Genomic DNA, 27815 nt, shown 5'->3' with positions numbered 1-27815 from the left:
GTATGTCACAAGCTTCCTGGAACAATAAAGTTAAATATCATACTTATTTTTTATATAACTACTGTAATCTAGTTTATATCATAAGTGTTTTGTGTTTTGTCTGAATTACATCGTCCATTCAGCAAATTAATATACAATTACACATGAACTTTTAAAACTTATTTTATATTTTTACTTTTATATTTACATTTAAATATTAATACGAAAACAAAAACATCAATAATTTGATACTTTTATTACATTAATCCACATATAAATACTTTTTTAAATCACGGTCCGCCTCGTCTCGAGTGACGGTCCGCCCTGTCCCAAAATAAGGTCCGCCTAGTCTGGAGTCACAGTCCGCCCTGGTACGGTCCGCCCTGTCCTGCAGGCGTTTCCAACAGGATATGACATAATCTGGGATCTTACACCCCAGCCTCTCGTGGAGAGTGCAGACGAAAATGTAAATAAATGTATGTGGCTGTGTAGGACGCACATAAAAACAACTTATTCAGCAAGTAAACCATGCTAATTTCTATTTTAATGTTAAGATCATTATAAAATATATATTTGAAAAGAAATGTATGTTTTTGTAATGGCAAATTTGCTGTTAGTTATGAAATATATGCACATGAATTAACTTCTCCCAACTACCAAACGTCAAGTCATTTCACCTTGATTCTTTTGTTTAAAATGATACCAAACTCTTAATCAAACAAATCATAACTAAACTGTAGTAAACAGATGAAAAAAAGTTCAATAATATTGTTTTATGTCTGTCTTTACTACCTACAAGTGGTAAAAAGTATATTTCAATTGCTGTTACATGTTTTCTTTGTGCTACTATGCTTGGAAATAAATTTTTGTATACTGTAGTAAGAATGTGCATTAAATTTATTTGAAGTCCTGACAATATTCAAAAAAATATAACTTATCTGGACTTAGAGATGTTAAATAATTTATAACACATGTTTAAGATGTAAAATAACCTTTCACACAGTTTAAGTATAAAAATGGCCATGTGTGCGGAACCGAGTCCACTTTTTATCATATTTGGCCCATTCCTGTTGCTTGAAAAAAAGTGCGCCTAGAAGTATGACATACTTAAGATAGAAACGTTTTGGTCATCAGTTTTTATGGGCAAAGCATGTAATTTTCAAAATAATATCAATTATAAGAAGAATTTTTAACTATAAGATAATTTTCTTATTTTTACTTAAAAAAGTGTACGACTCCGGGTACACTGACTCTAACCATTTCATGAAGAAGGGTATAATGTTGTTTGTCCTGTCTATATGCTTTAAAGAATAACATGAAAATATGCAAAGTTAATGAACGCGGATGTCAGATAAGGCCAACAACTCTATCATTCCTTAGAAGAAACATCACAAGCTGCCCACAAGACATCAAGGCCCAGGCCTACAAGACCCTTGTTAGACCAATCCTGAAGTATGCAGACACAGTCTGGGACCCACACACAGCCACCAACATCAACCAGCTTGAACCTGTCCAAAGGGGAGCTGCCCGATTCGTTTAAGGCGATTACAAAACTACCAGCAGCACCACTGCAATGATGACAGACCTAGGCTGGCCAACTCTACAGCATCGCCACTCCAATGCCAAGCTAGTGATGGTCTACAGGATCACGCACAACCTCATAGCCATCCCAGCTGCACAGTACTTCTACCCCCTGAGGCCCTGACACTTGGTGGCCATGGCTACGGACACAGATTCCATATCCCATTCTGCAGAACAGACACCATGAAGTTCTCCTTTGTACCTTCGGCCATCCGCCTGTGGAACCAGCTTCCAGAGCACCTAGCCACAGCAGTCAACCTTGAGGCCCTCAAGGGAGGACTAATCATGGGGCCCTAATATGCCGGAGTTGATTTTATTTTTAACATGTTCTTCTTTTAAATCTGCACTTATTAGCCGCACAACACTTTGTACATACACCCTGTAAGTCAATGCCCCAGAGTGGGTTATGTACAGTATTGGAAGAAGAAGAAACAAAATTTTGTTAATCATTTAATTTCCATTTTTATTTATAACATTGTCATTCATATTTCATACACTGCTTCTGTTTTTATCGAAAGACTTCAAGTTCAACAGTTATTCTTTAGCAAAAACATATATTTTGTGCTGATATTAAAATACTTGACAGAATTATCTTACTATATATACCAATCATAACATTTAATCTGTATAGAGGAATAATGATAATTTATAAATATGATAGTGAATATAATAGTATATAATTGTGCATTATATTATATGTGTGTATGAATATATGTTAAAATTTAAATATATCGATATATACATGCATTTTTTAAGTTTTGTACATGTATATATGTTTGTCTGACTTCGTCATTGTGTTTTAGTATATCTGTCATATATATAGATAAGTCATCTTTTCTGTGTGCGATGTTAATTTTTTCTATCTTTGGTGTTTATTTTTGTAATGCCACTCATCATCATTTTACGCTATTTTTTGTATTGTGTTTCAAATGTCAGACGTGAATAACAAGCCTTTTCTGTATTGTATTATTATGTAAAATTTTAGTCTCTTATTATTTATCAAACAAAGACATGTAATATCCCAATAATTGGTCAGTTATCACCTGCATAATGTCCAACTCGATTATGTTTTTAATAATTTCATTAAACAAATTTGTTCTAAATAAATAAACTGCATTAATATATGTATATGTTTATAATGATATTAAAAGAAGAAAAAAAGAAATGGCAATATTTGAATATTTTTATTACATTAAATCACGGTCCGCCTCTTCTCGAGTCATGATCCGCCCTGTCCCAAGATATGATCTGCCCCGTCCAAACATATGGGCCGTCCTGGTACAGTCCGCCCTGTCTCATGGTCCATCCTGTCCGTAATTTGTACTGTTATTCAAATAAGTCACTGTATTCTTTGGCCATTTTAATTGCTGGTTCCCAATTATATGCTTTAAGCTACGAGTATTTCTCGTAATTTCAAGGGAAGCTGGAAAGTACTGCATAGGGAGTCTAATCTTACAAAACTTAAGATTATTTTTCCTGACCAAATTATGTACAAAGGGCAAACTTGCGAATCCAAACTATCAAGAAATAGAATTTATGGCAAAATTTATGTCTAAATTCATTGTATGAATTATATTTGTCGGTGCTTATTGCTAAACTGCTTTTCTTTTTTTTTAAACAAAAGGCACATGAATCTATGCAGCTATGAAGCATCCAACTTTGAACTAGATTTCGCAACTTATGCAAATAAATTTTGATGTTTTTCCATATGCAAAACATGTCTAAAGTTGAAGAGGTAAAAATATGTACTTACAATTGTGCGACTCCCAGTTGAATGAGCAAAAATCTTGAACGTTTATGCATTGTTGAGTCAATAAGGCAAATGAAGCAAATCTAATTAGGAATTTGTAGTATAATAATGAAAAAACCTGAATAATAGTGATGTCAGGTATTTGCCTCACAAAGCAGGCCTGTATATTTAATTGTTTTTTCTTTGATTTCCTTTTAAATACACACATGTAATTGTAGTCTATAGCTGCTTGTGGTCCCTGTCTTTGACTTCCCCATAGAAAAATAAGCGCTGAGCTTGTTGTAAAGTTTGTGTGTTAATGAACTTGTTTTTGCATATTCTTAATACTTTACTTAATTATTTACTATGACTAATGAAGTATGTGTGTGTATCACAAGGCTAGTCACTTCTTTTAAAATGCCACAGGCTGTAGTAATTTTTGGTACCTTTAAATGTGGTGTAGGGGTTTAAATCCTACCAATGGTGGATTCTATCATAATTATCGTATTGGTGAACCTATATATTTCAGATAGAGGTGGAATGGGTGTTTTGATATAGAGAGTGTGACTTATTATTCTCAGTGGAGAGAGTTACCAGTGAGTAACAATGTATGCAGATTGGGCGTCACTTCAAGATGAGATACAGTTTGACAAAACAAACAGAAGTGTACTGCACAAGTTCCCTTCTGCTGTTGGAAAGGACGTGGCATGTAGTGTTGTCAGGCATATCTCACAGAATCTCAGTATTACAGTCAATACATGTGATCCCAGCAATTTAGAATCTCATTCTGAGGTGAAATGGACTATGGAGGTACCTTAATTCAATAAGAAAGTTTGTTAAGAAATCCATTCAAAGAATAATTATGTAATATTATAATTTTTTAGTTGTTGAATTTCCTATCTCTTAAAATGTGCATCTCATCTTGTCTCTGGTGAAAATTTCAATGTATTTTTCCCCCCAGAATCGTTTCAGAGCATATTCTAATAAATAAAACACAGCTTATTATTGAACTTTTACTCTGATTTCAATTACATGTGATTTAGTAATTGCAAATTTATCCTAAATGTATATAAAGCTATCTATCTGATAGATATTGATCTGTACAACATCTCTACTTTTGCAGTATCAAATAATAGGAAGTCGGAAAAAGGAAAGATCCTTAATGCTGTATGCTTTACCAACATGGCAGTTTACATTTGCTATATTAATCTAAATAAAAAAGAACAGCAAGTTCATGGAATGAAGTTTTTGAAAATTATTATTCCAGCTTTTATTTGAAGGACTATAAGAATATGTGCTTCCTTATTACAGGTGTTATGTTATGGTCTGAGTCTACCTTTGTCTGAAAACGAGACTATTAAGGACTGTGTCAATGTGTACTGTGAATGGTTGTCCGCCCTAACAAGCCCTAAGCTGTCAGTACCCAAACCAGTGACCGAGGACCCGAACCCATATGCCCAGGATATGTTACATCATCTGCTGAACCTGTTTGTGCCAAGATCTGGCTCCGGTATGTTGACATGGTGGTTTTGGTTAAGTGAAATTATATTTAAATCTTAGTGCAAAATAGTTGTAGCTAATGTTTTATGTAATAGGAGAAACAACTATTTTTTGCACCGAATGTTCATTGTATTTAAAGCATTTATTTTGAGAGTTATTCAAATTTCCATTTTCTAGTTAAATTATATGATAAACAAATGTATTTGAATCTGAACTTCCGCTTGTATTGTCACACAAGATGATAATTAGATTTAACACATTTGTTTTGGAAAGTTTTTTTTTACTTGATGAAATATTGAACAGCTATTTTATTCATTTATCTATTTGATAATTTTTAGTCTGTAACAGAATATTAATGAACCATTGATGAAGTCATTTATAGTTTAGTTTATACAAATTATTTTAGTTTGATTTAGTAAAAATTAGTTGGAAGCTGTATGCTTATTGAAACACTCTTGAAGTTATTCCTTGAACTAACCACTACTTATAAATGAGTGTAAAGTTACTTGCTCAAGGAAGCAACAGCTTGCTGCTGATGGGGTTTGAACACATGCAGCCAGCAATCATTAGATTACTAGTCTGATGTGTTAACCACTCAGCCAAGCAGCCACAATGATGTCTTTTAAAATGTTGAAATTACCAAAACGTGTAATAAATTGAAAGTATACATGCTTATTTAGGAGCCGATCTAGTGAAGAGACAGGCATTGATGTGTCATCGCGTGTTGAGAACTATAGAGAGTGTCGCTAAAGAATCGGCCATGTTGACTAGGGAGACGTGGGAAACACTGCTCAAATTTCTTCTAGCTGCCAACGACAGTCTTCTCTCCCCTCCCACTGAGAAAGGTAAAATAAAAATCAGACAAAAGTTGGTGTGTTTATGTAATTTGATAATACAGTCTTAATTCTAGGTTGGAAGTTTTCAGGATTATTCCTGGAAGCAGGATTTTCATTGAAACAAAGGTTATCTTTTTATACTTTAAACTTAACATAAATATTGAAATGCTAAAGCAGGAAGGATCCAACTATCACCCAAGCATTTCCATTTTTCTCATATCTGGAATATTTAATAAGTTGAATGTCGAAGCTAATAAAATATTTGAGACTTTCTAATACCTTATATTCTTAATTGTACTTTTTTATAAACCATAAAATGTACTAAATTTAGATATTTTCTATACAAATATTTTATTTTAGGTAATGATAAATTTCTAGAAAGTTTTTTATGTAAGGAATGTTCTTTTGAGTTATATCAAAGAAAACATACATTTATTTATAAGTTTAACTTATGAGCCGTAAATAAGTTTATGTAAGCACACTGAAGAATTTTTGCTTGTTTGAGTTGGCAAATTATTGTCTGAATGTTGTTAAACATATCTTTCTATGAATATTTTATCAATATTTTACTTTTTTTACTCCTTTTAAAATAATCATTTCTTTATGAAATTTGTAAATTTTCAAAAGAGTATGCACATTTTTGTTAATCTGAATGTATTTATTAGTTATTAAGTGTCCCTACTTATGTATACTATATCTCGAACATACTTTAACAACATATGTATAAAATATATCAGTTTTTATACTATACATGTATAGAACATTTAACTACATGTAGTTGTGAGGCCAATAAATACTTTATTCACCAAGCATGTTTGATGTTATCCAATTAATGAATTTATTTTCTTTCCTTATTCTTTAATTTACCTAACTGGCTTTAATAATAACAAAAACATAATTGGTTTATTTCATCTTTTTTTTTGCTTCTCTAATATGTTTTAATTTCTGGTTTACATACATGTGGACACCATTATACCAAAATGATAACAAGTGTTTTTATGCTCCTTAAAAATAAATTATGAGAGATCATTTAGTTACTGGTTTGCAATTCGGTCATTCTGTCTGTTCATTTCGATTGATTGGTTGATTTCAATATACAGTGAGATAGCATGGCACATCATGAACTTTACCAAGTAAAGTTAAGTCCAAATTATCATCCAAGGACAGTATGCCTTAATATGTACATACGTCTTGCTTATTGATTCCTCATAACAGTATCATTCATTGACCAATAGTTTTGATGTGTGAATGGTAGTTACCTTGTATGGGAATCTGCTCTATGGTTAGGGTTGAAAATTACAGGGGTCAAGGTCACCAATGCTTGAATTAGATTTTGATCTCTACCATTCAACAATTTCATTTATTTACAGATACTGGTATATATCTTAAGTATTTTGTATACTAATTAGGTACTTTGTACATAAGTAGAATGGTCAGGTACATTTTGGTGTACTTATAGGTCACAGGGGTCAAGGTTACTTAGACTGAAAGTAGATTTTTCGTATCCATGTTTTTACTGATTTCTGTATAAAGGTACTTTGCATGATCCTCTACCTTTAGGTTGAATTTGAATTTGATGTGACTTTTCATACCTCTGCCCTTTTGTTAAAGATCAGTGGGTTCAAGGTCACTTAGGCTTAAATAATTTTCTCTACTTTCTAACTGATAAATGCTTTATTTATCAATTGATATCTTAAATATCTGATATGTGGGAATCTTGATATTAGTTGGGTCAAGGTCACTAAGGTTAAAATAGACAATTTTAACCTAACTGACCTTGACTTATTGAATTTCCTACCTGCATCTACTGACTGTTAAAGGAGACTCGTGCTGTGCTAGGGAGCATTGATATGTGTCAACTATATTCTTGTTACCATTAACTGAAGGGAATATAATTAATTACACTGGCTCCCTAGTTGTGAATGATTTTATAACCACAGTCAGTTTATTTATGATTGATATCATGAAGAAAAAAAACATGTTTTCAAACAATATTGCCAAGGCATTGCTGTTTGATATTGACTTGTGAATCAGATGCCATATTTTGTTTGAAAAAAAATTTACAACCAATTATTCATTCCTGCAATCATTGACCTTTTTGCTTATTACCTAACCAGTTACCTAAGACCCCCAGGGCTCTCATTTAACAAATTTTTTGGGGCCAAATTCAGCCCCATTTTCCATTAACATTAACATATATTTTCCCCCTATTTTTATGCCCCCGCCATATAATGGCAGGGGCATATAGTGTTACCCTGTTCCGTCATTCCGTCCTTCCGTCCTCATCAGTTTCCGTTCATTATCTTAATAACTGTTGCACATATTGAACTCAAATTTGACATATGGATATGTCATGAGAAAATACAGGTCAAGTTCGAAATTGGTCATGGTTCGATGATTTTTGGCAGAGTTATGCCCCTTTTACATTGAAAATAATATGAAATTTTCAGTTTCCGTTCATTATCTCCCAAACGGTACAAAACATTCAATTCAAACTTGACATATGGATATGTCATGAGAAAATACAGGTCAAGTTCGAAATTGGTCATGGTTGGATGATTTTTGGCAGAGTTATGCCCCTTTTACTTTGAAAATAATATGGAATTTTCAGTTTCCGTTCATTATCTCCCCAACGGTACAACATATTCAACTCAAACTTGACATATTGATATGTCATGAGAAAATACAGGTCAAGTTCAAATTTGGTCATGGTTGGATGATTTTTGGCAGAGTTATGCCCCTTTTACTTTGAAAATAATATGAAATTTTCAGTTTCCGTTCATTAACTCCCCAATGGTACAACTCATTCAACTCAAACTTGACATATGGATACGTCAAAGGAATGCGCAGGTCAAGTTCAAATTTGGTCATGGTTCGATGATTTTTGGCAGAGTTATGCCCCTTTCACTTTGAAAATAATATGAAATTTTCAGTTTCCGTTCATTATCTCCCCAATCGTACAACACATTCAGCTCAAACTTGACATATCGATACGTCAAACGAATGCGCAGGTCAAGTTCAAATTTGGTCATTGTTCGATGATTTTTGGCAGAGTTATGCCCCTTTTACTTTGAAAATAATATGAAATTTTCAGTTTCCGTTTATTATCTCCCCAACAGTATTAAACATTCAACTCAAATTTGACATATTGATACGTCAAAGGAATGCGCAGGTCAATTTCAAATTTGGTCATGGTTGGATGATTTTTGGCAGAGTTATGCCCCTTTCACTTTAAAAATAATATGAAATTTTCAGTTTCCGTTTATTATCTCCCAACAATATTACACATTCAACTCAAATTTGACATATGGATATGTTTTTGGAATGCGCAGACCAAGTTTGAATCTGGTCATGGTTCAATGATTTTTGGCAGAGTAATGCCCCTTTCACTTTGAAAATGATATGAAATTTACAGTTTCTGTTCATTATCAACCCAACAGTGTTACATATTCAACTCAAAATTGACATATGGATATGTCAAAGGAATGCGCAGGTCAAGTTGGAATTTGGTCATGGTTCGATGATTTTTTGGCAGAGTTATGTCCCTTTCACTTTGAAAATAATATAGATACATCTTAGGAATAAGCAGTTTAAGTTTGAATTTGGTCGTGGTTCAATGATTTTGGACAAACTTATCTTTCCTGAATGTTGGAAAAATTTTGAACTTTCAGTTTCAGCACTCATACTTTTGTGGAAATGTATATAGCCATTATGTTGGCTACAAATATGCAATATGCTATTTTTAAAAGGTTAAGACTGAATTAAATTTCAGTGCCTTGAACATTGTATAAAAATGGTTTGTGTTAACATTGAAAAGTTTTGAACTTAGAATGAAAAAAATATTATTTTTTTTTGTGCAAACAAATTTGGAACTAAATATTATAACATTTGAAATTTTGGCTGCATGCGGGGGCATCCGTGGCATGATGACACATTTCTAGTTTTTTTTAATAAATAGATATAACCAGCATAAAACATGCCTTTTCAATATCCTATTGAAATTTGCTGTTTGTAAAATAAATTATGTTACACTTCAAATTAAGAATATTGTTGTTGACAAGCAAAATTCTCATTTTTCTTCAAAATGGTGCAAATTCCAGGAAGTTGAAAGTCCCCTTTAAAGTAACCCAAGTTAAGTGTATGTTTTTTTACCCCTCCCCCCTTTTTGTGATATGAGTAATTTTTGTAATGGGAGTTCATACTTACACCACGTAAAATATTATATATTGAATAGTATCAGCATATAGCTTGATGAAAACAATTTATCCCAGCAATTATAAACGGTTTTCATTTACAGCAAGCACCGGGAATGGCCTGATGTAATTCTATCATAGCTTTATTTTTTATATATTTTTGCATGGCAGAAGACACCGGATTGAGTTCATGTAAGTTAGTCACCAGAGCACATGAAAATAAGTTGTTTTTATTCCCCTTGTCAGCCCTGCTTTCTTTCCTTGCTTTTGCCTATTTTTTCTTCTGCAGCCGAATTTTAAAAGTGTTTCGAGTCACATGTACATGTATGTGTAAATAACTGTGAAACATCATCGTAACAGCTTTGTGTTTCGTAAATTGCTTCTTTTTATCTATTAATTACTGCTTTTTGCTGTTGTTTTTTTTTTTGTTATTTCTAATGTACTAAAATATTAATAGCTGCTATTTTTTGCCATTTGTTGTATTTATTTTATGCAGAGAGGTATTGTAGTGTAATAATGTACAGTACTCAGACGATTTTCTGTGCTGTCTGAAACTGTGTGTTCACAGTTGTTCACAACTTGCCATGGGTTTTATGAAATTTTTGTTCACTTTTGTGGGTTTTGATAAATGTGTATGTGGGTTTTGACTGTGATTGTTCACACACTTTCTGTGGGTTTGAAATGTATGTTAAGTGTTTATCAAATATTGTATATAGATCTCATCTGAAAGTCACTATTTGTGTCCACTGAATTCAACAGACCAGGGGCCCATTTTATCAACGGTTTTTGGGGTGTCGCAGATTTCTTTAACCATTGGATTATCAGAAGGTAGTGCGTTTTTTCTACGATCGCTAAGACATTAAACTGCACCTGTTCTCCTTTTTGGGAGAGTACAAGCCAGTGTGCAAGCGTAAGAATCTTACGTCTATGAAAATCCTATAATCTAAGTTGAATGTACAATTGCTTTAATAAGGCAGTCTTACTATCTAGAGTGGGACAATCGTAGATCATAATCGTTCGATAAGATTTCCAAAATTATACAATCGTTGATAAGACAGGCTCCTGCTCTCTGTCTTACAGTACTTGTGCACTTTTAGATGGATGTATATGCTGATGTCATATTATATATTTTGACACCTTTTTATGTTAAAATCATTTCTCTTTATATGACAAATGAAAATAACAGATTTTTTTTGAAGTTGCTTAAAATCAAATTGGTCACAAAACTTGATGTCATATTTCACTTAGTTTTCTTTTAATCATCTAACTCAAACATCAGTTTCCGTTAGACAATTATTTTATTTTCACACTCATGAAATTCCTTTAATATTTCAATTTCTAATGAATAGAGAATTTTTTTTAATTTCTTCACTATCAAAACCCTTCATTCATTATTAGCTCGACTATTCGCAGAATATTCGAGCTAATGCAGTCACCCATTTGTCGGCGTCCCTGTGGTTAAGTTTTTGCATGTAAGCTGGTATCTCCATAAGTACTGAAGGGAATGGATTGAAACTATATACACTTGTTCTCTGTGATTATCTAAGATGATTTGAACAATTCCCATAACTCTGATTTGCTTTTTTGCATAATTATGCCCCTTTTTCGACTTAGAAATTCTTGGTTAAGTTTTTGTTTGTAAGCTGGTATCTCCATAACTACTGAAGGGAATGGATTTAAACTTCACACACTTGTTCTCTGTGATTATCTAAGATGATTGGCACAAGTCCCATAACTCTGATTTGCTTTTTTACATAATTATGCCCCTTTTTCGACTTAGAAATTCTTGGTTAAGTTTTTGCGTGTAAGCTGGTATCTCCATAACTACTGAAGGGAATGGATTGAAACTTCACACACTTGTTCTCTGTGATTATCTTAGATGATTGGCACAAGTCCAATAACTCTGGTTTGCTTTTTTACATAATTATGCCCCTTTTTCAACTAAGAAATTCTTGGTTAAGTTTTTGCGTGTAAGCTGGTATCTCCATAACTACTGAAGGGAATGGATTGAAACTTCACACACTTGTTCTCTGTGATTATCTAAGATGATTGGCACAAGTCCCATAACTCTGATTGCTTTTTTGCATAATTATGCCCCTTTTTGGACTTAGAAATTCTAGGTAAATTTTTGCTTGTAAGCTGGCATCTCCATAACTACTGAAGGGTTTGTACCTTTTTGGACAATTTTATGTATTCATATAGGTAAGCATTATTATACCCTTGTGACAACTTTTCGAATAGTCAAGCGTTACTGTCCTCCGACAGTTCTTGTTATAATGGATCTTACTTAATCTCCTGAACAAACAATTTTAACAGTAACATTGCTGCCACTTTGCCCATCTTTTCGCCAATTCTAAAGATATTTTGTTGTATTACATTTAACTCTTAGCCTGCTAGCGATGACTATATTACGGTAACTTATGCAACCATTGCAGAACATCTGTGCCATCTTATGTTTTGCACTGTCCAGTCAGTACATATTTTGAAATTTTCCCTATAAATGATGAATTGTTTTGTCCAGTGTGAGTGATGGACAAGTCCATTTAAGATATTTAGCGAAGTATATTGTTTTCATGGTTACCATGGTTACATATGTATTCTTACATGCATAAACATGTGATTTTATTGAAATTTTGTTGAAACAAAGAAGAAACTGTTTCAAGATATTTGTACCCACGTATTTTTCTTCTTAGAAGTTGCAAATTAAACAAGCAAATAATTTTATTTTTTTAAATGTACAAGATTTTTGTAAATATGATGATATGTGATCTTTATTGTAACATCCCCATGTTACTTGTAGATATCAATATTAAAACATATATTTATGAACAGATATAGCATCATATAATTTGTTTGATTTATTGTTTCATGTTTCATTTAAGTCTCCTTTATAATCTGCTTTCCTTAACTCTTTTAAAAATTAGGCCCAGAAAAAAAATGCTTCAGATCTTTCCTCTCTATTATCTCAGATTGCTTATTTTATTGGGAAGGGGTTTTATGTATAAGTACATACCGTAGGTATTTTAGGTAACAGTAGTATGGAGGTGAGTTGTGCATGTTAAGAAAGCTGGGGGGGGGGGGGGGGGATGGGTTATTATTGTATGTCGGTGAATTAGACCTCAGATATTTCAAAATTAGATGGCCAACTGGTGTATTTACAACAATATGCATGTGTTATAGCAATGGTTGGTACAAAGTAAAAAAAAAAGTTGTTAAAATGAAAATCTGATTCTTATTTGATGATTTCCAATGGAAAAAATATCATCTTGATGATACATATCTTTGAAGCAAATGTACATTTTTGTTGTTGATATACTGGTTAAGTGATAAATAATTCTGTTGAACTTAAGGTTTTTTTAGCTTCTACTACTGTGTTTAATATGACTTTCAACAGTTTATCAATGGAAAATATTTTTATGACAAATTTTGTAGGTTTTCAAATATTCAGAAGGATATAGATAAACTAATTTGCATGTTAATGTTACTGTCATGATTGTTGTCTAAATGTTATAGGTAGTTCATTCCTAACTGTTTCACGATATTAAAATCAAATGATACAATATGAATATTAAGGGGGGACTCTATTACCTCAGTGTTTCGGTTTGTAACTTACAAATAACATACAAATTTGCCTTGGATTTATCACTTTGTCACTCTTTATTTCAAGCTTCAGGAACATGCTTTAAGCTTTTGCCTTTCAATGCTGTGGGCTCAATGAATATTAGATGCTTTAAGTTTTGAATTAACATATAGAAAGTCTGAATATTAAATGCTTTAGAATGAACATATAAAAAGCCTGTGGTTCTACTTGTATGCTCACACATACCTGAAATATTGTATGAAGAGGACTTCCTTTGTCACTAAAGATGTAAAGTTGTCATGGGACCAAAACATTGTCAGAATGACCCAATATTTGATGGATTTAGACAGCTTGCAGGAAACTTTGCTATAATTATATATTCTTTGCTGTCTGCTTGGGAAACTCAATTTTACTCAAACACCAGCTTTTGTATTTCTTCAATTTTCAATTTGCTATGCTAGATGGTTTTTAGCTCACCTGTCACAAAGTGACAGGGTGAGCTTTTGTGATCGCTTTTCGTCCGGCGTCCGGCGTCCGTCGTCCGTAAACTTTTACTTTAAATGACATCTCCTCATAAACCACAAGGCCAATTTCATCCAAACTTCACAGGAATGTTCCTTTGGTGGTCACCTTTAAAAATTGTTCAAAGATTTTAATTCCATGCAGAACTCTGGTTTGCCATGGCAACCGAAAGAAAAAACTTTTAAATATCTTCTTTTAAAAAACCATAAGAGCTAGAAGCTTAGATATTTGGCATTGAAACATCTTCTAGTGAGTGTCTATCCTACTCAAGTTCTATTTCCAGTTCATAATCAATGTTAAGATTCCTTACTTCAATATTAGAGTGGATTATTAGTTGCAGAGTCATAATATAAGGCACCTGCCCCTTGGCAGCGCCGCGCAGATATTGATTTACACTACTGAAATTTTTAGTCACCTCATCAGTGGCCATCATCTTCAACGTAAAATGATATTGCCCATAATCCTAGATCTGACGTTCTGTGTTAAAGACATTGCAAGACGACAGACTATATAGGCCTAAAAGACTATGTTAGTGATGCACCATCGAACATGATGTCTAATACAATATCTTAGCCATAGGTCTCTCAATCTCATTAGTGTGTTCGATATATACATTAATGCTAAAAGAAGATAAGTTACCTATTAGGCCAGGGGTCAAAATTGGCCCCGCCTACGAGGAAGGTAATTGCTTCTTCCTATAAATGCATTAATTAAAAACTTTACAAAACTCTTAATTATTAAGAAAACCAAAAGAGTTACGAGCTAGATATTACGCATGAAACATGTTCTTTAATAAGATGTTCTAGGCATGAACATTTCTACTGTGCTCCAAGTTTGTTCAAATAAAAGCCCCTGGGGTCAAAATGACCCCGCCCCGGGGGTCATTGATTTTCCCTATATATGCATTATAGTAAAAAAACTTAAAAAATTTTCTTTTAAAGAACTCAAAGAGCTATGGTTAAGATATTTTAGCAATTCAAACATGTTCTAATAGGTGTCTACCAAGGTTTGTTCAAATAAGCCCTGGGGAGTCAAAATTGGCCCCGCCCGGGGTCATTGTGATTTTTTCCTTATATGTGTATAGCAAAAACTTTTAAAAAATCTTTTTTGAAAAAACCCAAATAGCTAGAGTTTTAAGATAATTAAGGGCATGAAACATCTTTTAGTGAGTGTCTACAAAGTCTGTTCAAATAAAAGACCTGGGGTTTAAAAATTAGCCCCCCGCCCCAGAGGGGGTCATTGATTTTCCTTTATAGGTGTTGTATTAGCAAAAACTTAAAATCCTCTTTGAAAAAAAAACCAAAAATAGCTAGATTTAGATATTAGGCATGAAACAGGGTCATTCTAGTAAGTGTCCTACAAAGTTTTGTTCAAATAAAAACCCTGGGGTCATAAAACTGGCCCTTACCCCAGGGGTGGTCATTGTTTTTTAACTATATGTGTATAAGTAAAAACTTAAAAAAAAATCTTCTTTTAAATAGCCCAATGAAGCTAGAGCTTAGAGATGTTTAGCATGAAACATCTTCTTAAAGGGGTGTCTACCAAAGTTTGTGAAAATAAAAGCCCTTTGGTTAAATTGGCCCCTGCCAACGTTTGGGCTGGATTGGTGGGGGTTGGGGGGCCTATATAACATGTGAGCGACCTTCAGGGGCCATCTAAATGGCCCTCTTGTTTTTTGGGGTTTTTTTGTTTTTTTGCTACATTATCATGACTTCCTTTTTTGTTAAATGAGTTTAAATAGTGATATTTTTTTAATAAATAAAGGAAAGTATAAGTAATAGTCAACTAATGAATTTATTTATTCAATTGTTGTATATTAACTTATTTAGATGTACATGTAGTAACCAAATAAACGCTTCATTATAAGTTTATTTTTATGCCCAATGAAATGTTTTATATTCATGAAAAAAAAAAAATGGATTTTAATATCGGCAAAGTAAATATTTACATGTTATAATAGGTTAAAAAAAACTCGGATCTTTTATTTTAAAAAATAATTGGGAGATTTTGCTAAACACAACAAATTGTTTTTTCTTTTTTTGATAATTAATTGGATGTTTTCTAATTTATTTTTAGATTTTAATTAATTGAAAATTTTTTGGGTGAATAATAAAAATGATAAAATTGACCGTATTTAGGGATTTGAAGTTATATATACATTTCAACGGGCATTAAATATTACCATATTTAACAAGGCATTTTTTTGTCATTTTAGTTTCAGAATTTTCAGAGTTTTCATAAGTTCCTTTTTAAGATAAAAACATTATCATGTGTATGTTGTTTGATTATTTATGCTTTATATTTTAGATAGATTGGAGTCATCTATGTAGGTGTGTTGAGCGTTTATTAACTATGGTTACTTGCCTGTCAGAAGTTTTGCTTCCCGTCACCGTCTTTTATGGAAAACCCTTTCCGTAAAGATGGTATCACTGGCGACCCACGAGGCTCTGATTATCAGTGGCTGGGTTTAATCCATAGCCCTTACCTCAAAGATTCGTCAAATTTATGTTGGGCCAGATTTTTCCGGAACTTGTTTACTAAAGAGCTATCTTTCCATATGATTTATTTTGAAAATTCTTACTTTTCATGGTTTAAATAAGCTCAAAAATATAATCCGTTAGCTATGAATGTGGATTGGTTTTCTTTTGAAAGTTATTTTTGACACTTATTGGTAATTTTTGGAAGTTAATTTTACATTTATTTTTTAAAACTTTTTTTGACAATTTTTTTTTTGTATATGATGGCTTTAATCAATTTAATTTATTCAGGTCATAATGGTTGTTTGAAACCAAATTAACAAATTAAGTTAAAACCCAAGAATGCGAAAGGAAATGGATTTAACACAATTGAATTGTTTTGTTGACCATAGTTATAAATCAAAATTTTTCTTTGAAAGTTCAGATAGCAGGCAAAAATTTGTTTTCTATATTTTTCCAGCTGAAGAAGATGGTGGAAATGCTGGTACCCGTTGGGACATGATGATGATTGTATAGCACAGAGTGGTTTCCGCTTCTTTACACATTGATACAGGGAACCCTGTTTGGACCTTGCCAGCCCAGAGGTTATTAGCCAAACACGATGTTTTCCTGAAATTTGCAATGGGAGAGCGAAGAGTTGGATTGACCCGGAGACAACATGAATGATCTGGAGCAAAAATTACCACAGATATTCTACAAAAGGGCCTGGGGGTTGTCTTATAAGGTTTAATGCATTTCTAGGTAAGTAAAGCATTTTTAGGTTACGTATAAACACAACCTGCCCCTCACTGCCATTGGGTTCGAATCTTATAGCAGAAACCCAAAATTAAATTTAAAAAACAAAAAGGGCCATGGTTTTAATTGGTTTTTTTTCACCAAAACCAGTTTTGACTGAAATTTAAAGTATGGGAAAGGGGGTTTTTTTGGGCCCTTAAATTTCAATAAAATGTTAAATTCCCATTTCTTATGAAAGGGGTTTTAAAATGTTACTCACTAAAGTGACCCAAAGTGTCTTAAAACCCGCCCGTTTTTAGCGAAAGTTGGTTTGAATGCTGAAAAATTCTATTTTTAATTTTATTTTATAACAATGGAAAAAAGAAAAATTTAATTTAAAATAAATTTATTAAATTTTTGCTTAATTTCTATATTGAACCCCTTCAATTACTAAAAATTTTATAAAAAAAAAAGTTTTGAAAAAATTATAATTTTTTGGTATTGCCAAAAAGATGTAAAGGAAAAAAACATGTTTACTTAAAATTTGGGTTTTTGCCCCGTAGCGTCTGTGATGGGTCCACCTACCCCACCTGGTCAGAGAAAGTCCACACGCCCACTGGCAGCCATTACAGCACCACTTACTCAGAGAAGTAGGAATTTTTCAATTTTTGACAAAACAGGGACAAATAATAAAAAGTTGATTTGAGAACAAACTGTCAAAGACTTAAATTTAAATTTTTCCCGGGTTTTTTCCCTTTTTTTAATTTTTTTTTCTACCCCAGTTTTGGGTTTTTCTTGGAAATGTAAATCTTGAAGAATGTTCGGAAATTCCCCTTTTAAAACCATTGGGGACAGTGATGTTGATTTCAAGATATTTTGAAACACCATTGTTGTGGTTCTGATATTTTAGGATGCCTGAATTTAATGATAAATTTTAGGCATTGCTATTGACTGGTTATTTGGGAGGGCCAGGTTCTTTCATAAAACTTTAGTGGCAATAATAATACACTGAGAGGTACCCAATTTTTTTCCATTAAAGGAATGGTAGTCCGTCATATGATTTTTTAACCAAGGGTTTTGGGGTTGGGGTTTGAGGGGGGGGGAAAAAGAACCCCCCAAAAACTTAAAATTTTGCCTTGTAAAAGATAAAAATAAAGAGGTCAGTTTAGCTTAAAATTATGGGAGCATTTCTATAGAAATTATCAAAAGCACATTTTCATATGATAACAATGTGGTCGATGGTCAGGTGGATTGATGGTCGATGGTTCGGTGGATAATTTTAAGTTTTCATTCATCATTTACGGACAATCGGAAAGACCTGTTTTAGTTTTCATTGTTGTGTTGGCTTTTATCCTGAAAAAATTTGATTTGTCTGGTAGTAATATACATTGCTAGCATTACTTTAATTATTTGACTATAAATGTATGGTTTGGATGACTGTGTGTTTATTTAAATGACATATAATTAAGGATTGCTGGTTTGCCATGGGTTCAAGCCCCGTCAGGGATAGTGTTGTTTCTGGAGCAAAAATATTTATTGGTTGTTAGTTTCTGGTTTATTCCCCCAAAACAGTTTTAGGCCAGTGTTTCAGTAAGCAATATAAGCTTTCCAACAAATAGAATTTCAAATGAATTTGTATTTAAACTAAAATCTGGTGGGCAAGTTTTGTTGAAATTATTTTATCATAGAAAACCTTTAAAATTTGATAATGGTATTGATGAGGGCTGGTGATAAATGTAAATTTTATATAAATTTCAGGAAGCAAAGGCTTTCAGAATTAACAAAATTTCAAGTGCATTTACACCACCAGTGCCCTTACCTGGCTGTTGTCATTAGACAGTGTTTTCCCCGTTGGCACCAGGCGAAACCTAAATGTTAAAAATTATTTTTAAACCTGTTTGGATTCATGGTGTTTATGCATCCCGGCGATTGTTAAAATCTTCGTGCATAAAAATCTGGTAAGTTTCTAATTTTTGTTACATTTTTAGGGGTAATAATCTGTATTCAAAGATATGCAAAATTAGCTTTACACTTAAAATCATTCAAATAGATTATTCTTTCATTATGTTGAGACAATGTTTGTTTCTTGTGAAGGATTTTAGATGGTTCTTACAATTACCCCATTGTGTTTGAAATACGCAAACTGGAGTTTCCTTCCCATAAAAAGCTTTGAAAATTGTATTAAGGGGTTTTGTTTTAAAAAAATGAAATAAAGTTTTCTATTTTAAGGGGGAAACAATGTTAAGAATGCCTTATCTCTGTTTTCCTCTGTTAATTTAGGATTAAGTCTTTGTAGGTTCCTTTAGGAATAGATTCTTTTTAGGCTCCAAAATTCCCGTAAATTTACTAGATATAAAATTGCATTTTGGATTCAAAAGTTTTTTTCTAAAAATTAACAAAAACATAAATATAAATTACTGTTCTTCTCTTTGTAACTAGGTCAGAACATAGACGAACAAACTTCGTTAATTGATTCAATTCGTCCCCCAATCACTGCGATAGATTCTTGTCCCCAGAAAGACCTCTCCATTCTTGATAACACGTTTGAGGCTGGAAAAGGGCAGAAAGGGCCTGTGGAAATTATGTAGGCTGTTCTGTGCTCATAAAAGTGGGGGGAAATTTCTACCCAGCTTACTATTCAAGTTTATTTGCAATTGTATTAGGGCTTAGGACAGATGGGTTGTGTTTTGTATAAATTTTCTTATATGGTTATTATATAATAATATTTTTAAAGTGAGGAAAATTATTGGTTTTAGTGTGCGGTTGACTAAATAGGGTTAAAAGATGGACGTCATTCAAACAAAATGGTTAGATTTTATTTAAAGAATTTTGGTTTTTAGGGGTTGAATGCTTATGTTAGTGACAAGCGGATTTTGTGACAAGGTTTTCAATTTTTTAAAATTTTTATGCATTTAAGTGGGAAATTAAAACAGGTGGTTTCCAGTTAGATATCTAGAACTAAAGGAATGAAGATGCTGTAAATCAAACCCTTAAAATTTAAGCAAAGAGTTATTGTGGAGACCTAAACTTGGGATTGCTTCTGGGCTCCTTTAGATCAAGGTCAAGGTTACTGTTTTAGAAAAATAGTTTTAGAAAAAAAGTTTCCTCTTTGAAGCCCGATTTCATTGCATTGCCATGTTTTTTGTTAATTTATAGAAAAATTATGGAGACTTACATAATACAAAATGCTTCTATTTATTTGTATGTTTATTTTATTATATTGTAGAATATGAGTGGTCCAGTTCTATCAAACATACTGTTCAACTCATGTGACCTACTTCGAGTTGACCTAGCTGGTGCACAGATTCTCGTGCCACATATTCTCAGCTCTCTTGAACTCGTATTACATGACCTTGTGCCAAAGTTCAGGTATGTAATAATTTAACATTTAGAGCATTTTAGCATTTACTAGAGGCATGTATCTTTGGTTTTGTGGGCATATTTAGGAAGATGGGATACCCCTGCACCTCCTTGCTACAAAATGAAGTGAAAAAAATCTGAGTACATGTATGTCATAATTATTGTGATTGAATTTTAACAAAAATTTGAGAGATTGTTGGGTCAACCTGTCCATTGGACAGCCATCCTTTTGAACCCTGGATGAGATTCAACCCTATCCCATCACCACTTGTGTAAACTCTTATATCTGCACCCTACTTCCAACCAGAATCTGTTTTGCTAAGCTTTTTAATTGTTGGCATTTTACTGAAAATATTCTTGAATCCTTGAATTTTTTGAACACATTTGGTCAGAAATGAAACATTTTGACTTAACCAGTCTGTATATGATTAGATAAAGTAGAAAGTCAGTATGAGGTACATGTTCTAATATGAGCCACACATGTTGCCCTACAGTTGATTGAGTTATAGAATCATCTGATACAGGCATTTATTGTTTGTTCCTGAACCATATTTCCTGACAGATATTGTGTTGTGCTGACCCCTTTGCTTTGTTTTTCATTAACTGTCATTTACCTACTAAATTTCTTAAATTTATGTGTTCAGCTACTACATTTTGAACAATCCAATATCAATTTGGGGATATCAAGATGATAATTATAAGTTGTATCATAGTTTGGGGACCTTTCTGTTGAAAAAGTGTCAGAGTTAAATCTTATACATAGACATGCACAGTGCGGTAACTGGAGTGCAGGTATCAGTTACCCGCATTCCAGATCATGCCCGTTGATTGGCTCATTTTTGCTGGGGTTTACATATTGTGACGGCAAAGAAAGGGAAAGCGGCAGAAATATCATATTCAGATGCTCGATCATTGGTTACTTTTCCCGGGGTTTAAAATTGTGACAACAGGGAACGTGTTTTTATGTTTGACTATGATACAAAAGAGAAAGAACACCAAAACACTCGGCAATCTGATTTATACTCGGGGGCTACGCCCCTCGTACAAATCAGATAGCCTCGTGTTTCGGTGCTCTTTCTATTACTTATTCAGCTAAAAGAATTGAGCCAGGTCAGACTGCATGGCAAAGGCTAATCATTTTTAGTTCCAGCTGGGTAAATGCTTAATTTTTAGCATTTTATTTGTGTTATCTTTTGATAAATGTTAAATATTTATAATAATAGAAAATTGCCAATCCTTAATGGGGCAAGTACATTATGAAAGAAAAGACATGATTATTTAGAAACCAATACATGTAGTTCTGGTTTTATAAGACTTGGGGACATTCAAATGATAAAGAATAAACATGAGGTGATTTAACCAGTCTGTATATGATTAGATCAAAAAGAAAGTCAGTATGAGGTACATGTTATTATAAACGAGCCAAACATGTTACACCTACAGAATGACTGACTTAAGTTTTTATCTGATACAGATAATTATTGACTTTCCTGGATATTCTCCACTAAGGTGTTTAATTTTGAACCTGTCTTGCTTTGTTTTTTTTTAGCTCACCTGTCACAAAGTGACAGGGTGAGCTTTTGTGATCGCTTTTCGTCCGGCGTCCGTCCGGGCGTCCATAAACTTTTACTTTAAATGACATCTCCTCATAAACCACTAAGCCAATTTCATCCAAACTTCACAGGAATGTTCCTTTGGTGGTCACCTTTGAAAATTGTTCAAAGAATTTAATTCCATGCAGAACTCTGGTTGCCATGGCAACCAAAAGAAAAAAACTTTAAATATCTTCTTCTAAAAAACCCAAAGAGCTGGAGCTTAGATATTCGGCATGAAACATCTTCTAGTGAGTGTCTACCAAGTTTGTTCAAATAAAAGCCCTGGGGTCAAAATTGGCCCCGCCCCAGGGGGTCATTGATTTTCCCTATATGCATATAGTAAAAACTTAAAAAATCTTCTTTTAAAGAACCCAAAGAGCTAGAGCTAAGATATTTAGCATGAAACATCCTCTATTTGGTGTCTACCAAGTTTGTTCAAATAAAAGCCCTGGGGTCAAAATTGGCCCCGCCCCAGGGGGTCATTGATTTTCCCTATATGCATATAGTAAAAACTTAAAAAAATCTTCTTTTAAAGAACCCAAAGAGCTAGAGCTAAGATATGTAGCATGAAACATGCTCTAATGGATGTCTACCAAGTTTGTTCAAATAAGAGCCCTGGGGTCAAAATTGGTCCCGGCCCGGGAGTCATTGATTTTCCTTATATGTGTATAGCAAAAACTTAAAAAATCTTCTTTGAAAAAAAACCAAATAGCTAGAGTTTAGATACTAAGCATGAAACATCTTCTAGTGAGTGTCTACCAAGTTTGTTCTTATAAAAGCCCTGGGGTCAAAATTGGCCCCGCCTCGGGGGTCATTTATTTTCCTTATATGTGTATAACAAAAACTTAAAAAATCTTCTTTGAAAAAACTCAAATAGCTAGAGTTTAGATACTAAGCATGAAACATCTTCTAGTGAGTGTCTAACAAGTTTGTTCTTATAAAAGCCCTGGGGTCAAAATTGGCCCCGCCTCGGGGGTCATTTATTTTCCTTATATGTGTGTAACAAAAACTTAAAAAATCTTCTTTAAAAAAACTCAAATAGCTAGAGTTTAGATATTTGGCATGAAACATATTCTAGTGAGTGTCTACCAAGTTTGTTCAAATAAAAGCCCTGGGGTCAAAATTGGCCCCGCCCCAGGGGGTCATTGATTTTCCCTATATGCATATAGTAAAAACTTAAAAAATCTTGTTTTAAAGAACCCAAAGAGCTAGAGCTAAGATATTTAGCATGAAACATCCTCTAATGGGTGTCTACCAAGTTTGTTCAAATAAAAGCCCTGGGGTCAAAATTGGCCCCGCCCCAGGGGGTCATTGATTTTCCCTATATGCATATAGTAAAAACTTAAAAAAATCTTCTTTTAAAGAACCCAAAGAGCTAGAGCTAAGATATTTAGCATGAAACATCCTCTAATGGGTGTCTACCAAGTTTGTTCAAATAAAAGCCCTGAGGTCAAAATTGGCCCCGCCCCAGGGGGTCATTGATTTTCCCTATATGCATATAGTAAAAACTTAAAAAAATCTTCTTTTAAAGAACCCAAAGAGCTAGAGCTAAGATATTTAGCATGAAACATGTTCTAATGGATGTCTACCAAGTTTGTTCAAATAAGAGCCCTGGGGTCAAAATTGGTCCCGCCCCAGGAGTCATTGATTTTCCTTATATGTGTGTAGCAAAAACTTAAAAAATCTTCTTTGAAAAAAAACCAAATAGCTAGAGTTTAGATACTAAGCATGAAACATCTTCTAGTGAGTGTCTACCAAGTTTGTTCTTATAAAAGCCCTTGGGTCAAAATTGGCCCCGCCTCGGGGGTCATTTATTTTCCTTATATGTGTATAACAAAAACTTAAAAAATCTTCTTTGAAAAAAACTCAAATAGCTAGAGTTTAGATACTAAGCATGAAACATCTTCTAGTGAGTGTCTACAAAGTTTGTTCAAATGAAAGCCCTGGGGTCAAAATTGGCCCTTCCCCGGGGGACATTGATTTTCCTTATATGTGTATAGCAAAAACTTAAAAATCTTCTTTGAAAAAACCCAAATAGCTAGAGTTTAGATATTAAGCATGAAACATTTTCTAGTAAGTGTCTACAAAGATTGTTCAAATAAAAGCCCTTGGGTCAAAACTGGCCCTGCCCCAGGTGTGTCATTGTTTTTAACTATATGTGTAAAGAAAAAACTTGACCAGCTAGACCTTAGATGTTTAGAATGAAACATCTTCTAATGGGTGTCTACCAAGTTTGTTCAAATAAAAGCCCTGGGATTTAAACTGGCCCCGCTTCGGGGGCCTATATACAGGTGAGCGACTTCAGGGCCATCATGGCCCTCTTGTTTCCAGAATCCTTCCTTAATATCCTGTGTATCCATTTTAGATTATGGGGATATGGAGATGGAAATTTTAGAAGTTGGTCACCCAACAGTATAAAGCTGGAATAGCAAGCTACTCTTTAGCTTTTTTGTCTCCAGACTGATGGCAAAGGCAAATGGTTAATTTAGCCTATTTAATGTTATGCTTTGTCAATTAACAATTTTAAAAGTCACAATTCTTAATAGGGCAAGCAAATTTCACTAATAAGAGGGATCAGTGGTAAGATTTAACCAGTCTGTATATGATTAGATCAAAAAGAAAGTCAGTATGAGGTACATGTTATTATAAACGAGCCAACATGTTACTCTTCAAATGATTGACTTAAGTTTTTTATCTGATACAGAAACTTTGAACATTCAAACCTTCAGATTAGTGTTGAGACAGATTAGTGTTGATTATTGGACCTCTTGCTTCTTTTTTCCTGGAAGCCCCTTTAACCTGCTGTATTTTTAAATGAATGTGTCCAGCCTTAAATTTTTAGAATGTCCATTATTTATTATGGGGATATGAAGATGAAAATTTAAAGTTGATAAAACTTGGTCAGACTGACAAAAATGACAGGCTAGCCTGTTTCTACTGATGACAAAGGCAAATGGTTACTTTTAGCATTTTAATGTTGTTCTTTGTATTAGATATACATGTATGTTCACATTTGATATTTTAAAATACTGATAATTGATAATAACAGTTAAGAAAGGACCAAATAAACTAGTAACAGGGAATGCAGCTTCCCAAAATAGTTTTTGCATTCTCATACTCTTCGCATTCAGACATATTCAATAAAAACTGTCCTAGATTCCAATAAATTTCTGCAATAAAACATGAGCATGGTATTAAGGCCAAAATCTTAACAGGGTGAGTTCATTACACTAATTAGGTTGATCAGAAGTAAAACATGATAAATTAACTAGTCTGTATATGATTAGATTAAGCAGAAAGTCAGTATGAGGTACATGTTATTAAACAAGCGGAACATGTCACCATAGTTGATTGACTGACAGTATGATCTGATACAGACATTTATTGTTTTATTTTCCTGAACTATATTACCCCGACAGATATATTGTTGTGTAAGAACAATTCTTGCTTCCTTTTTTTAATATTGTCCATTGTAAGTGTTAGGCATTTCAATATCAAGTTATCCCATTTTGCAAGTAATTTTTCAGCTTTAACAGGGTTTATACAGAATTATTGTTTATATGGTACTGGCATGCGAGCAGTTCCCGTACAGAAGCAGTACCCGTATTTTTCATTTAAACGCTTGATTTTTACATGCATTCTTCAAAAATTCATTTCAAATCAAGCAGATACATAAACGAGACAAAATCTAAGTGTCAGTTCGGCAGTAAGTATAAAAAGTCTCATTTAAAATCACTTTCACCTGTGCGTTGTCAAAACGTGACCTTGTTTTATCTGGGGGAATTCCGTCTTTGCGCGCATGTGCAAATATACTTACACGTGAGGCATGTTAAAGGGTTTTCCACTAATACCACCTGTTTACAGATAAGAAGGCAATGTGATGAAAACTTGTTTAGTTATCAGAATTTTGACCAATATTACTATAGAAAATAATTTTATGGCTTTGATGCGTAAAATATCATGCATACAAGCATGCCATCGCATGTGAATGCGTTGGGGGTAACGGTACCGGGTAATAGATACACGCGTTTAGTCTACTTTCTATTTTCTAAATTACATCTATTTATCTCTTAGAAAATGGTCTGTTCAACAATTATAAATGAAAAATAGGTCCGATATAAAAAAATTGTATAATTATAATGGGTTAAATTTTATGTACGGGAACTACTTCTCTTCATACAAAATAATGGATAATTTCGGTACCCCATATGAGGCCTCATAACTAAGGGTTATTCTATGTTTAGAACATGATGAAATTTCCATGATTTGTGTGACGAGCCGAATATTGATGTGTAACATTCAAATTTTGATGAGTGAGCGTAATAAAAAATAATGATTAAGTAACTACGATTTTTGTACGGAAACTGCTCGCATGCCAGTATATTTAAAATAAATTTGTTAATACTTTAAATTATTTGACAAAATTTTTATGACAGGAGTCATTGGTTAAATTTATTTTCTGTAGTAAAATTATGTTTGATCACTAGGTTACATGGTCAAGGTTACACTTCAATAGTAATGTTTCACATATTAAAACTGTTTGGTATGTACCCTTCAGATTTAGTTCTACAAGTAATTTTCATGTCAGTAGATTCAACTGGAAACATTTAAATGTTCTTACTATTTTTTGCTATTTTATTTTAAACTCTTATAGTTCTGCAAATGAAGACACTCATTGAAAGTCAGATCTTTTAAGGCATTCAATTAAACAAATACAACTTGATGGACGATTTTCTTATCAGATGCAGAACTATATTTAGTTCAGAAATAACATTATAGACTTGTCTCATGTATAGTCAATCAAAATTCAAAATCTTACTTTATAAGTATTTATGATACTATTCGTTTGTAACGTCGCTTTTCATTGGACACTCAAGACGTTATATAGTTTTATAAACAGGACTGCTGTCAATTTATTTATCTCACATTTTGTCTCAAAAAAAAATAAAAGAAGTTTGCGGTATCATAAATTCTTTATTAGTATTCATATTGACATGTTATATAACCATTCATAAACTGTTGTTTGTAATATAACCCTTGCTGTTATTTCAAAACAACTGTTTAATAGGGCCATATAACCTGTCAAAAATCTTTATAACAAATAATGTACTGGGATGCTGAGGAAGTTTATGAAGTTGTTTAGAAATGGCTAAATGTTCTATCATATTTATAACCGAGGATATTTCTGTGAATGATGAGACTGTGTAAGAAAGTCAGACATATCACTACACCTTACAACATGATGATTATATGACCGAGAATCTGACACAGAAAATTGTCTTACTTATTTGATATATACTTACCTGTTTTATTTTCTAAAACATTTTTAACTCCATTGACTTTGTTTGTTTGTTGAACTTCAACCTTTAGCCCACTAAGTATCTTAAATTGGAATTGTCACTCTTTCAGTCTAGACAAAACCATTCATTGTTTCTTTGGAAAAAATCAAAATCTGTACTGACTAAATAAAAAACAGTGTGAACCATGATCAGATGTGCTTGGTGATCTTGGTGTGCAATGGTCACATGGGTATATTCTGTGAATGGGTCACCACCAGCAGGCTAAATTTTAAGCAATCAACTGTTATTAAAAGGAATTTAAAGATGAAGGGATTACTTTAAAGATACAGAAGTTGGGGTTTAGAAGCCAAAAGCTGTCGTCTGATTATTTTTCAGGGCTTTCATTTTACATGATGACTAAACTAGTCTGTAAATGATTAGATAAAAATAGAAAGTCAGTATGAGGTACA

General features: G+C 33.1%; 1 protein-coding gene across 1 annotated transcript in view; it reads left to right on the top strand.

The window, feature by feature from the left end:
- LOC132729583 (ral GTPase-activating protein subunit beta-like) overlaps positions 1 to 27815 on the top strand; it is a 55576-nt gene that overhangs the window by 3927 nt on the left and 23834 nt on the right. The window contains exons 2-9 of the mRNA XM_060715365.1: positions 3819 to 4099; positions 4601 to 4799; positions 5470 to 5634; positions 9990 to 10148; positions 16858 to 16881; positions 17675 to 17761; positions 19721 to 19789; positions 20336 to 20480. Coding sequence (XP_060571348.1) covers positions 3896 to 4099; positions 4601 to 4799; positions 5470 to 5634; positions 9990 to 10148; positions 16858 to 16881; positions 17675 to 17761; positions 19721 to 19789; positions 20336 to 20480 — 1052 coding nt within the window. The 5' untranslated portion in view covers positions 3819 to 3895. The remainder of the gene's footprint in view (positions 1 to 3818; positions 4100 to 4600; positions 4800 to 5469; positions 5635 to 9989; positions 10149 to 16857; positions 16882 to 17674; positions 17762 to 19720; positions 19790 to 20335; positions 20481 to 27815) is intronic.

The sequence above is a fragment of the Ruditapes philippinarum genome, unplaced genomic scaffold (genome assembly GCF_026571515.1).
Source record: "Ruditapes philippinarum isolate M1 unplaced genomic scaffold, ASM2657151v2 ctg9_1_1_1_1, whole genome shotgun sequence".
In the NCBI taxonomy this organism is placed as follows: domain Eukaryota; kingdom Metazoa; phylum Mollusca; class Bivalvia; order Venerida; family Veneridae; genus Ruditapes; species Ruditapes philippinarum.
This window is presented reverse-complemented; position numbering and strand designations above follow the sequence as displayed.